This window comes from Pelobates fuscus, chromosome 8 (genome assembly GCF_036172605.1).
Source record: "Pelobates fuscus isolate aPelFus1 chromosome 8, aPelFus1.pri, whole genome shotgun sequence".
Classification (NCBI taxonomy): domain Eukaryota; kingdom Metazoa; phylum Chordata; class Amphibia; order Anura; family Pelobatidae; genus Pelobates; species Pelobates fuscus.
This window is the reverse complement of record NC_086324.1, coordinates 129,120,942-129,135,310: the sequence shown is the minus strand read 5'-3', so window position 1 is coordinate 129,135,310 and position 14,369 is coordinate 129,120,942. Positions and strand designations below refer to the sequence as shown.

Sequence of the window (14,369 nt, the reverse complement as noted above, 5' to 3'; positions counted from 1 at the left end):
ACACGTGTATATATATATATATAATATATATAATAACTATATATATTGTATTTATATATATATTATTATAAAATACAAATAATAAGTAATTTAAATTAAATTAAACATGTAAAAATAATAAAAATGAAAAAAAAATTATATATCTATACAAAATTTTATTCTAACTGTATTTTGATATTTATATATATATATATATATATATATTTATATCAAAATACACTTAGAATGAAATTGTATATATATCTATGTATATATAAATAAATAGAATACGAACTATTCATATGTCCATATACAAAATTACATAAATAATTATATAAATATACACGTAGACTTCAGATATATAAATATGCATATATATTTAAATTCTACGTGCGTATTTATGTAATATTTTTACATAATTAAGTTATTTTATTGATTGCAATTTAAGGGACCTGCCTGCCAACCCAGGCCGAAAGTCCAGAGAATTTAATTTGCTATCACTGCATTTTACCCTGTAACGTTCTACGATACCCTAAAACCTGTACATGGGGGTTACTGTTTTACTCGGGAGACTTTGCTGAACACAAATATTAGTGATTCAAAACAGTAAAACATATCACAGCGATGATATTGTCAGTGAAAGTGACTTTTTTTGCATTTTTCACACACAAACATCACTTTTACTGATGATATAATTGTTGTTATACATTTTCCAGTTTTGAAACACTAATATTTGTGTTCAGCAAAGTCTCCTGAGTATAACAGTACCCCCCCCCCCCCCCCATGTACAGGTTTTATAGCGTTTTTGAAAGTTACAGGGTCAAATATTTTTACATTGAAAATGGCCAGGTTGGTTACATTGCCTTTGAGAGCGTATGGTAGTCCAGGAATGAGAATTACCCCCATGATGGCATACCATTTGCAAAAGAAGACAACCCAAGGTATTGCAAATGTCCAGTCCAGGGTATGTCCAGTCTTTTTTAGTAACCAATTATTCACAAACACTGGCCAAAATTAGCGTTCAATTTAGTTTTTAACTTTTTTCACACACAAACAAATATGAACGCTAACTTTGGCCAGTGTTTGCGACTAAGTGGCTACTAAAAAAGTCTGGACATACCCCATATTGAATACCCTGGGTTGTCTATTTTAAAAAAAAAATATGTACATGTGGGGTGTTATTCAGCAATTTATGACAGATACTAGTGTTACGATGTCACTATTGATACATTTTAAAAATTTATGTTTTGAAACCGCAATATCCTACTTGTACTTATAGCCCTATAACATGCAAAAAAATAGCAAAAAGCATGTAAACACTGGGTATTTTTAAACTCAAGACAAAATTTTGAATCTATTTAGCAGTTTTTTTCATTTGCTTTTGTAGATGAGTAAAAGATTTTTCACATAAAAGTAAAAAAACATGTATTTTTTTCAATTTGTCATCATATTTTTTCATTTAAAAAAAATTAAATTACATGAGATTATATAAATAATGGTATGTAAAGAAAACCCCTTTTGTCCTGAAAAAAACAATATATAATTTGTATGGGAACAGTAAATGAGAGAGCGGAAAATTACAGCTAAACACAAACACCACAAAAGTGTAAAAAGATGCCGGGTCGCAAATGTACAACATCGCAAAAACAGTCCGGTCCTTAAGGGGTTAAAGAGATTTTCACTTTTAAATGATGTTCCATCTTACTCTTTAAACTTTTAAAGTCTAATTTCTGATGTAGTAAAATATAACGCAGTGTATTTCTTTTTTACAGCGATCCCAAACCTACGAAATATTGAAGGCGAACCTCTTCCAGAAATAAAACGAATGGTGGATAATGATGAGTTGTCAAACTCCTATGAAAGAAAACTTATTGAGGTACATTTATTGTACATTTTTCTCCCCCTCCTCTTCACTGTCCTTTCAGCCAGCGGTCAAGTCCTGGGGAAAAAAAGTGTGGGAGCTCACCCAAGATCTCCCCCCCCCCCCCCTCCAGATTATTATTATTTTTTAAAAAAATTATACGCTCATATGCATATATATTTCTCAGAAAATACAGTGCAACATTTATTGTGAAGTGCCAATTTACAAAGACATCTTCAAATTTCACATGCAATAAGCAAATAAATATAGAACAGTTGTAACAAAATAAGGGGGGCAGTGGGATTGGGGCTTTATTTTGATGGGGACAGGGGCTGTATTGTGGCGGATTGATTCTTTAGTGTGGTGGGATAGGGGCAGTGTTACGGGGATTGGGTCATTAGTGAGAAGACGTGAACAGTATTGTGGAGGACTGGGGCTTAGTGGGGGGTAGAGGCAGTATTGTGGACTGGGACTGTGGTGGTGGGGGGATACAAATATAAATAAATACACATACAGTGAACTGATGCCAGGGGTTCCTGGGTGCTGTCTGTAAGTAATCTGTCAAACTATTTCCAAATGGTCCTTCTGGTCTGAGTTGATCTTTGTCCCCCCTCATTCTTGACATAGGTCTGGTGAAATTCTTTGCTTCAGGATCCCAGGGGGGAGGAAGGGGTTAAAATCAGATGAACTTTATAATACAAAATAAAATTGGGTGTTTTTTTTTTTTACAAAGTTACCAGCCTATCACTAGTTGTGAAAACTGGTTTAAACGTGTTGTGTCAATATCGACTGATTGCAGTGTGTAACACACATCCTTTGGGCAATCTTGCAACTGTTTGTCAGTGTTGCCTATTTGATGTTATTCACAGAGATTTGCTAGAACACGAATAGTAGCACAATAGCAACATTGAGAAACAGTTGCATGGTATGGGACGATGAATCGGGTGAATATGGATAAGAAGCAATGAAGCAGTGGAACATGGCTTGTAAACAGTATTCTAGTGAGCCATGTGCCTGCCAACAATTATCCAACCAAAGCCAATGCATGTAATGAGGAGACACATCTAAATATTATGCACAACTTAAAAATACACTGACCTTGTTTCTTCTATTCAAATTGTTCATGGCCATGGAAGATACGCAGAATTAGTCACTAAAGCGAGAATTAAAAAAAGAAATGTACTGTATTTTATCCCAAAAGAACCAAAGAGCAATGCTAAACACCCAAAAGTGTACCTCACATACACCCAATTTATAGTAACAAAGGGGAAAATCTGTACTACACCAACAAGTGACCGTACAGATTAAAGGGGTAGCAGAGCAAATATCATAAAGATACGACCTGTGTATAGAATGACACAACAATTTCCAGGATATCTAGAATGTATAAAAAAATCACACAATGGTGAAGTATGTACAATAATGAGTGGTTCAGACCCGGAGGTAGAGAACTTACAAGATTATACTGGAGATCAGCGCCTGTCTCCCTTCCAAAGGGTATATATACAAAACGGCGTTTCCTTCAGGATGGGTATGCGATGTGGTATAGCAGCATATGCAGAGACCTCCAATCCTCAAAGGCAAAAAGATATATAGAGCAGTATTGTAGTAAAAAATAGAATTTATTAGTACAAAATGCACTTACATCAATAAAAGGTAAAAGCAGCTTGTCTCCACTAAACAAGTGGTACCCAGGAGAAAACGGAATCCCTCTGTGGTAAAATGAACAATAAAAAGAAAAGCCAAAAACATATAAAGTCTCTAGCTGGTATCCAACGCGTTTCGTCTTCTAGACTTCTTCAGGGATATGTAGTAACGTTCACATAGTCCTTTCTTTATATAGGGCTTCAAGGTCTTTCGTTTTGCCGCGAACCGGAGAACATACTTCCGGGTTTCGTTTTTGCCGGTTGTTGATTGGCCGGACGTGATGACGTGTTCCGGCCGTCTGTGTAAGGAAGAGCTATTTCCGCGTTCCACTGTGGAACGCTTGCCGTCCTATCACTTAGGACTGAAAACGCTTCCGCGTTCCACCGTGGAACGCACGGCAATTCCGGCAACCAAAAGGTTGCAGCGAAAAGCCGAGCGCCCAGGGCGGAACCACGGAACACTAATGGAACAGATAAAGACTGTATGGGCTCAAGCCCAACAAACAGGGGGGGACAAAAAATGAGGGGGACAAAGAATAAATAAAATCAGAAGGAATAAAAATAATAATAATAAAAATGGAAACAAGAACAAGAAAAAAACCATCAGTAAACCATACATAATAAATAAAAATACAAATATAAATATATAGGTGTCACAAATACACCCAAAAACGAACATAATAAAATACAAAGAAAATACAGAATAATAATCATACTAGATGCATAAAACCAAATATACCCTAAAAAACTAAAAATGTCTCAAAAGAATCACTATATTATATAGACTACAAAAGCCCCCCTAAATCAATATCCTGGTTGAGGCCCATATTTAGGGTATTTAAAGTGTAGATCCAGAAGGCTTCTTTCCTAGCTAGGTCATTAGTTTTACTTCCTCCTCTCCAATTTGTTGTGACCTGATCTATTCCAATGGCGACGAAGGTCGACCATTGAAACAAACTACAGGAGTTGCAGTGATTAGGGACACTATGTTCCACCTTATGTGTCCTAATATTGTTAAAGTGTTCTCGAAGGCGAGTATGCAAAGTTCTGATGGTCCTACCCACATACTGGGCACCACATCCACATTGTAAAAGATAAATTACATATGTGGATGTGCAGTGTACAAATTTCTTTATGTTATATGTTTGGTTAGTGTAAGATCCTGTAAAGGATATGGTCCTTTTTTGGTGGGTGCATGTGGAACATGCCCCACATTTATGAAAGCCTGGCGTCTTTTGTGACTGGAGAAAATTCAATTTTGGACTTTTCAACAAATTTGGTAAAAGACTAGGTGCTAATTTATTTTTTAAATTGTCTGCTTTTCTGTATATGACTACAGGTTTTTCTGGTATCTTATCTCCTAAGATGTCGTCTTTTTTCAAGATGGCCCAATGCTTTTTGAGGACTTTTTCTATTTTTTTAGCCTGAGAACTATACTTCGTAATGAAGGCAAACTCCCTATGGCCGTCAGTAGTTACGAAGTATAGTTCTCAGGCTAAAAAAATAGAAAAAGTCCTCAAAAAGCATTGGGCCATCTTGAAAAAAGACGACATCTTAGGAGATAAGATACCAGAAAAACCTGTAGTCATATACAGAAAAGCAGACAATTTAAAAAATAAATTAGCACCTAGTCTTTTACCAAATTTGTTGAAAAGTCCAAAATTGAATTTTCTCCAGTCACAAAAGACGCCAGGCTTTCATAAATGTGGGGCATGTTCCACATGCACCCACCAAAAAAGGACCATATCCTTTACAGGATCTTACACTAACCAAACATATAACATAAAGAAATTTGTACACTGCACATCCACATATGTAATTTATCTTTTACAATGTGGATGTGGTGCCCAGTATGTGGGTAGGACCATCAGAACTTTGCATACTCGCCTTCGAGAACACTTTAACAATATTAGGACACATAAGGTGGAACATAGTGTCCCTAATCACTGCAACTCCTGTAGTTTGTTTCAATGGTCGACCTTCGTCGCCATTGGAATAGATCAGGTCACAACAAATTGGAGAGGAGGAAGTAAAACTAATGACCTAGCTAGGAAAGAAGCCTTCTGGATCTACACTTTAAATACCCTAAATATGGGCCTCAACCAGGATATTGATTTAGGGGGGCTTTTGTAGTCTATATAATATAGTGATTCTTTTGAGACATTTTTAGTTTTTTAGGGTATATTTGGTTTTATGCATCTAGTATGATTATTATTCTGTATTTTCTTTGTATTTTATTATGTTCGTTTTTGGGTGTATTTGTGACACCTATATATTTATATTTGTATTTTTATTTATTATGTATGGTTTACTGATGGTTTTTTTCTTGTTCTTGTTTCCATTTTTATTATTATTATTTTTATTCCTTCTGATTTTATTTATTCTTTGTCCCCCTCATTTTTTGTCCCCCCCTGTTTGTTGGGCTTGAGCCCATACAGTCTTTCTGTTCCATTAGTGTTCCGTGGTTCCGCCCTGGGCGCTCGGCTTTTCGCTGCAACCTTTTGGTTGCCGGAATTGCCGTGCGTTCCACGGTGGAACGCGGAAGCGTTTTCAGTCCTAAGTGATAGGACGGCAAGCGTTCCACAGTGGAACGCGGAAATAGCTCTTCCTTACACAGACGGCCGGAACACGTCATCACGTCCGGCCAATCAACAACCGGCAAAAACGAAACCCGGAAGTATGTTCTCCGGTTCGCGGCAAAACGAAAGACCTTGAAGCCCTATATAAAGAAAGGACTATGTGAACGTTACTACATATCCCTGAAGAAGTCTAGAAGACGAAACGCGTTGGATACCAGCTAGAGACTTTATATGTTTTTGGCTTTTCTTTTTATTGTTCATTTTACCACAGAGGGATTCCGTTTTCTCCTGGGTACCACTTGTTTAGTGGAGACAAGCTGCTTTTACCTTTTATTGATGTAAGTGCATTTTGTACTAATAAATTCTCTTTTTTACTACAATACTGCTCTATATATCTTTTTGCCTTTGAGGATTGGAGGTCTCTGCATATGCTGCTATACCACATCGCATACCCATCCTGAAGGAAACGCCGTTTTGTATATATACCCTTTGGAAGGGAGACAGGCGCTGATCTCCAGTATAATCTTGTAAGTTCTCTACCTCCGGGTCTGAACCACTCATTATTGTACATACTTCACCATTGTGTGATTTTTTTTATACATTCTAGATATCCTGGAAATTGTTGTGTCATTCTATACACAGGTCGTATCTTTATGATATTTGCTCTGCTACCCCTTTAATCTGTACGGTCACTTGTTGGTGTAGTACAGATTTTCCCCTTTGTTACTAAAGCGAGAATTGTTGGCAATTCAAAGTGAATTTAAAATTTAAGACCAAAATAGCCAAACTGAGAAAAAATTCTCGTAGACTGCAATACTTCCAGTTCGGTTCTACATTTGATTCTTTTAAATCCCGGACACTCTTCACTTTAGTTAATAACCCTGAAAATGTGCTTCTGATCAAAGAGCAGTTGATGACTATTAGTAGACATGAACTTCCATGTTTTTATATGCTATCAGAATTTAAAATGAAGTAATTGTAAAAATAACGCAAAATAGAAATATATTTTATCTTAAAGAATACCAGATTTGCTGGCCTTCAGAAAATGTATAGGGTTACTTATAGGGACACTATAGTCACCAGAACCACTACAGCTGAACATAGGGGTTCTGGTGTCCATAGCATGTCCCTGCTGTCTTAGCACTGTAAACACTGCTTTATCATGGCCACTAACCAATATTATGGCCAAGATTGCAGGACCGACAATCAGCGTCTCAACACTCTACATCAGTGGTAGTCAACCCTTTTCTACCTACTGCCCACCAATGCATCTTTCTTGATGGAATAATTTCCTTACCGTCCACCAGTTTTCGCGCAAGTGCGGAATATTTTTTAGGAAGGAGGGTGTTTTTTTTAAAAATAAATACATGTACGTACATTTATCTTTTTATTTTTACTTAATGCATGTTTATAGTGTTTTTACGTTTATGAAGTTTAATGATAAAACAATAAAGTAAATTGAAATTACCTTTACTAGTGATTAATGAGATCCTTGAGGCTGATGCTGCGAGACTAAATATTTGATATCTGGTTCGATTTTCGTAAGGAACAAACTCAGGTCTCCTCTTTCGTTGATATTCAGACGACTTCTCTGTTTGCGCATAATATGATTTCTCATCTGTGCGTCAGCTCCCCTCCTCTCCCTCCTCAATTCCCCTCCCCACCTTTTTTTTTTCCTTTTTTCTATTTTTTAACCTTCCTTATAGCAATGCCCAGTAGGAAGGCTGAGCTAGGTAGCCCACTTACTATTACTTACTGTAGCCCACTATAACAGACAGGCACACATACATACATACATACACACAAGACACATATACACACATACAGAGACACATGCATACAGACACACACATAAGACATACCCACAAGACATACATACAGACAGACACACACAAGACATACATACAAAGACACACACATACATACAAGGACACACACACACAAACACACACAGCATATTTTAGTCACCCTCCTGTTTTCCTACCTTTTAGGTGCAGGAGGGTGACTTTCTCTACTTCCTCCCGCACGGCTCTCAGTGTTAGGTTAGCTCTAGCTGTAATCACAAGGGGGGCTGGTCGCGCTGTTAAAGCGCCCGTCGCTGAACAGGCCCCTTTACAATCCACATCCATCGGGTGGCCCTGACAGCATGGGCCACCCGATGGACCCCTTGGACGGCGGTCCCGGCGGTTTGCCCTGCGGGCCGGGGCCGCAAATGTTGATGGCGGTACCCGGTCGCAGGGGTACCGCCGACTCAATCTCTCAAAATGAGGAAATCCCTACCGCCCACCTGGAATTCTGAAACGCCCACTAGTGGGCGATAGGTACCAGGCTGACGACCTGGCTTTTTAAAATAAAAATGTGCCCAATTATCCGTAAAAACTGTGAAGAGTTAGCATTTACGCGTACTAAATAGACTAAAAACAACGGTATCATACTGACATCATCATAATATATATATATATATTTTTTTTAAACTAGCATAATAAATACATGTGATTTACAAGCTGGATCTAGCCCAGCCACAGCATGAAGCTAATAGAACTTGTGTTTCATTGATTTCGCGCACAATTTTGTATTTCTTCATTTATTCCGCTATTCTGGAAGAAGCCCCATTTTGGGAGCAAGACATATTGTGAGAAAAGTGCCATTAGTTCCTTGCTGTCAATGGACCTGGATTTAGCAAGCTTACACATGCTTATTTTACAGTTTATCCCTTACTCCTTATACATAAGTGTTTCCTATTATGTTTGTTACCAGAGTGCTCTTACAAAGCAGGTGCAGCGCTGTGCGAAGCCATGGTAAGAGTTCATGCAGTTTGTAAAATCCCAATTTGGCAGTGTTATGTAGGAATGTTCTGCTGTTAAATTGATGAGAAAGAAAGAGGGGGAAAAAGTATATAAAAAGACACTGGTAAATGTTTGCTGGCATGTAGCTGGAAAAGAGCAATGCAAACAAACAAAAGAATTATACTGTCCCCCATGCTGTATGAAGCGAGATTTGCTGAGCATCATGTAAATCATAGTTCTCTAATGTTGTACTGCCGAATGCGAAGAATTACTGCTCAATATTTTTATTGTACAGCACACACAATAAAGCAGTTTTTTGTTTTTTCCAATGTTTCTGATGACTGGTGAGTTGACATTGATAGACCAACTGTAGTACTGTAGTGTAAAAAAAAAAAAAAAAAGGTTACTTGCGCTCTCTCCTTAATCCCTATGTATTTTTAAACAATTGGAGGTTTTTTAGTTACCTCCAATGGTCATGAGAGGGTAAGCCCACCTGCCAACGTCAGTGGCGTACACACAACCCATGGGGCCCCGGTGCGAAAACTGATCCGTGGGACCCCCCGCGCGCTTACTCTGTGCGGGCTGGGGCCGCAACACATGGCGGCGGGCACCGGGTCGCAGGGCTGCGACCTGTGTGACCGCGGTATGTACGCCAGTGCATGCATAAACACATACACTTAAAGGACCACTACAGACACCCAGATCACATCAGCTCAATGAAGTGGTCTGGGTGCCAGGTCTCTAGTTTTAACCCTGCAGCTGAAAACATAGCCGTTTCAGAGAAACGGCTATGTTTCACTGAGGGTTAATCCAGCCTCTAGCGGCTGTCTCATTGACAGCCGCTAGAGGATTTTCTGCGATTCTCACTGTGAAAATCACAGTGAGAAGACGCTGAACGTCCATAGGAAAGCATTGAATAATGCTTTCCTATGGGCGGTTTGAATGCGCGCGTGGCTCTTGCCACGCATGCGCATTCGGAGCTGAGAGGCGGATCGGGGCGGAGAGATTCCCAGCGCCAAGGGAGTCCGGCGCTGGAGAAAGGTAAGTGCTTAAGACACACACACTCATGAACAGACGCACACATTTACTGACAGACACACACTCAGTGACAGACATACATACACACTCACTAACAGATGCACACAAACATACTCAGTAACAGACACACACTAACACACACTCTAACACACACACACACACACACATTAACATACACTCACACACACACTCTAAGACTAACACACACAATCTAACACTAACACACACTAACACACTCACACTATAACACACTCTAACACACTCACACACACTAACATACAAACACACACTAACATACACTCACACACACTCACAAACATACACCCACACTCACAAACACACACTGACATACACTCACACACACTCACACTCACAAACACACACTCACACTCACAAACACACACTCACACTCACACACACTAACATACACTCACACTCACAAACACACACTCACACTCACAAACACACACTCACACACACTAACATACACTCACACTCACAAACACACACTCACACTCACAAACACACACTCACACTCACAAACACACACTCACACACACTAACATACACTCACACACACTAACATACACTCACACACACTAACATACACTCACACACACTAACATACACTCACACTCACAAACACATTTTTTTTTTAAATCCCCCCAGCCTCCTTACCTGTGGGAGAGCTGAGGGGATTCCCTGGGGTCCAGTGGTGCTGCTGGGCTCCTGGGGGGCCGGTCACCCGGCGAGCAGTCAGGCTGGCCGGTCCTGCGGGCGCGCGAGGGAGCACTGTCTCCTGTGTGCTTCCTCTTCAGCTCCCTCGCGCGCCGCACTGATACCGGAGCCGGAAGATGACGTCATCTTCCGGCTCCGGTATCAGTGCGGTGCGCGAGGGAGCTGAAGAGGAAGCACCTAGGAGACAGTGCTCCCTCGCGCGCCTGCAGGACCGGCCAGCCGGGTGACAGCAGGGCCAGCCTCGGGGGGCCCTGAGGTGGCCGGCTCTTGGGCCCCCCAGGAGAAGAGGCTGGCTCAGTGACATACATACCGGGGTCGCAGGGCGGCCGGGCCCCCTGGTGGGCCGGGCCCGGTCGCGGCCGCGACCCCTGCGACCCCGGTATGTACGCCACTGGCCAACGTCAAGGTAGACCCCAGCAGGTGGGTCCTAACTAACCATTCACCTTGCTTCCTTGAGCTTCTGGCAAAAATCTGTAATGAGACAGAAAGGGGTATTTGTTATATACACCCCTATATATTATTATCCCTTAATAGGGAACACATGGGATGGGCTGGTTGAATTGTAACATGGCTGAGTGATACAAAAAATGGATACAAATGCAGAAAGACAAGTCCTGCGCTCACTCCCATCACTGGGAGGCAGCAATGACTACAGTACACAAACTCTAGTACTTGTTGATATATTAAAGTTTCTAATTCCGTTTTAGCATATGAATTTATTCTATAGATTTATTAATAGAACATTTTCTTAGTCTCTTCTTTTACCTCCGTATAGACTGTAACTATGTACAAATCATTGGGTTGAAGTGAGACAAATAGCCCATTTTCAGTTTTTTCAATCAAGAATTAATATGATCTCAGATTTGTAGAAAATTTACAATTACGCAACTGTTAGTACAGTTTTCACAGTAAAATAAAAAAATCTGGCAAAAAATATAAAACTCCTTTTAAAGCTTTAATTTCTCAAGCATCATAAGAAACAACTGTTAAAATATGCAGGTCTAAATAATTCAGTATGCACTGAGAAAAATCTAAATTCTAAATACCTTCACAGAAAACTTTATGACCGAAGCTACTGCTTGAGTAGACACACTAGGAATTCAGATCACTGTCTTGACATGTCTGGGAGTTAAAAAATTTTTTTTGTTAATTTTATTGCTGTTTAATGCTAAATAGTATTTAGTAATCTGCTGCTGCTAATAATGTAATGGCAGCTGATGCTTTGTGACCAAAAGGTGTTACATATCTAATTTTTACAACATTTATGTGACAAGTTTTATATGACAATATGATGGCAAATGATGATTTATTGCAATAAATAAATTGATCTTATATTTGTTTTATTTCACAATAATGTAGATTCAGAGTTGTCTTTGGAGGGCCAAAAGGTTAAAGTAATTTCAGTTAAAAAAAAATAAATAAAAAAATACGTTACGTCTTACGCTTGCAGTAACTTACAATCACACACGCACATAAACACAAACGGTCTCTAATGCCTTATCAATTGATCATCAGTAATCACAAGTCATCAATAATAGAAGGTTTATTTTGCTTCCAAAATGCCAATATGTATGTGAATAGTTGTTGTTTTGGGTTGCAATTAACATGGTTTTAAAAATATATATATATTTTTTTGCTTTTAACTAGGTTTGGGTAGTACACTTTTCTTTTTTTTCTTTTCTTTTTTTTATAAACATCAGGAGCAATGGAATATATCTGTATGTGTATATATGAAGAAAAAAACCCACAGGGGGTACCAGAACACAAAGTAATAAACAATACAAAGGCAATAGTGCCTTACTGTATAAATAGTTTCGTAAATGCAGTGCAATTTTTCTGCTCACAAACTTTATTTTTAAAAATAGACTAAATTACTAGATATGGCAGTCCTCCACTCTCTTTTAATGGTCCTCGTTATTAAAACTAGTCAAGACTTCATCTTCTTTACAAATATAAATATTTGAGTAGTCTTCGTGAAGCACTGCAAACACGTATATTGCTTTATATGTGACAGTGTATTTTCTCTTTTTATTATTTTACAAAAGGTGCAGATTTTAGTAGACATGGGCACTTCTAAAAATTAACCGTGTGGCACCCTCCTGGCAGTCAGACAGCTGGTCCTGATGCTTCCTGGTAGTTTAGCTCAGTGTAGAGGTAGGCAATTGCCCAGAGCACCTGCTCTGCAAAGACTTCTCGTTGACAAACATGCACACATAACCACGCTTAGCAATGCAATCACACACAGTTAACCACACCAAACAATTACACTCCGCAAAATGCCACACATTCGCACCCAGCCAAACCCACACATAATCACACTCAGCCAACCACCATGCAATCACACTCATCCAAACCAACACACAATCACATTTGGCCAACCTCACAAGGCAAGTGCAAATGAGAAGGTGGTTGGAGGGGCAGCCATAATTGATTCTTGTACCAGGGCTAATTACATTCTAGTTGTGCACCTCTTACCAAAGACATCTTTTGCAAGCTGTTTTTAGATGTACCCCAATTAAAAAATGCATAATTAAATACATGTTTTCATTCGAGATACACCTACTTAACTGGCAGTGGACTGTCCCTTTAAGCCTTGCCCACCCCGTTCTACTCTTTAGAGGCTGATTGTTGGTCATGTTTAACCCAGCTATAGTTAAAGAGTTGGAGGAATGACTGATTTCAAAGCTTTCTGTGCTCAGCCTCCGTTCTGAAAGCTGCTAACTGAACTACGACTCCCTGAAATCTTTATCAAGCTTCCTAATGGCATGGTCAACTGTGTTAGCGGACATTGCAGTTAGGAGGGAAGGACAAAAAAGGAACTATACACAGGTTCAGGATCTAGCAAGGAGGAATTATTTTAGAATGGGGAAGATAGGACAGAGGATGAGATTGGATAGGAAAAACGCAGTTAATTATTGATGCCAAAAGATAACTTTCAAATGCATTATTATTATTATTATTTTATTATTTATATAGCACCATCAGATTCCGTAGCGCTGTACAATGGGTACATATGCATAACAGTTGTATGTGTCTGGAGGATACCTGAAGTATAATGTTACAGGTATATAAATGTGAATTAAACAGAATATTTAACTAGACAGACATGGTTATTCATTAAACTGCGACTTTTATCAATGTTTATCAAATGAAGTCACCACTTTAATGGTTTTAATAAGCTTTTAAAACGACCTATTGTTTTGAAAAAAATATTTTCAACATGTTAATATTTTCTGATATTTTCTGATATATTTATACATTTTAAGATATAGTGTATATTTTAATATTTTGAAAAAAATATTTTTAAAAGTTTATCTAAAAACATAAAATCATTTGAAAAGCTTATCCCAAAATATTAAATCGAAAGCATAAATCAGAATTCACGTATAATCACAGCTTGGCTATTTTTGCTTCCGTTTTGCAGTGTACATATATATAAGTTGCTAAAATGTTGTGCATAACCCTTTTTATTCATCCAGTGTCCTATACAGTTATCACACAGATTAACAGTCTGTTTTGATCAGCTGCTGATTTAGTTGGATGGATTGCACCTTGTGTTCTTTTGCAGAGCCAGCAAGGGACATCCTTTTATATACCTTTATCCTTTCCCAAAATGACGCTACTGGTATTCTTGGGTCCGCTGTTGAAATTGGCTCAGCCCCCTCCTGAGTGACTACTGTCACAAAGAGAATTATCCCCATCAGGGGAGCTTAGCTGGACACACAAAAGGCCCAATGACAGG

At 38.8% G+C, this 14,369-nt stretch overlaps 1 protein-coding gene across 1 annotated transcript in view; it reads left to right on the top strand.

The window, feature by feature from the left end:
- Positions 1-14,369, top strand: part of SNX29 (sorting nexin 29) — a 586,499-nt gene that overhangs the window by 245,485 nt on the left and 326,645 nt on the right. Inside the window, exon 15 of the mRNA XM_063430302.1 lies at positions 1,752-1,855. Within this exon, the coding sequence (XP_063286372.1) occupies positions 1,752-1,855 (104 nt within the window). The remainder of the gene's footprint in view (positions 1-1,751; positions 1,856-14,369) is intronic.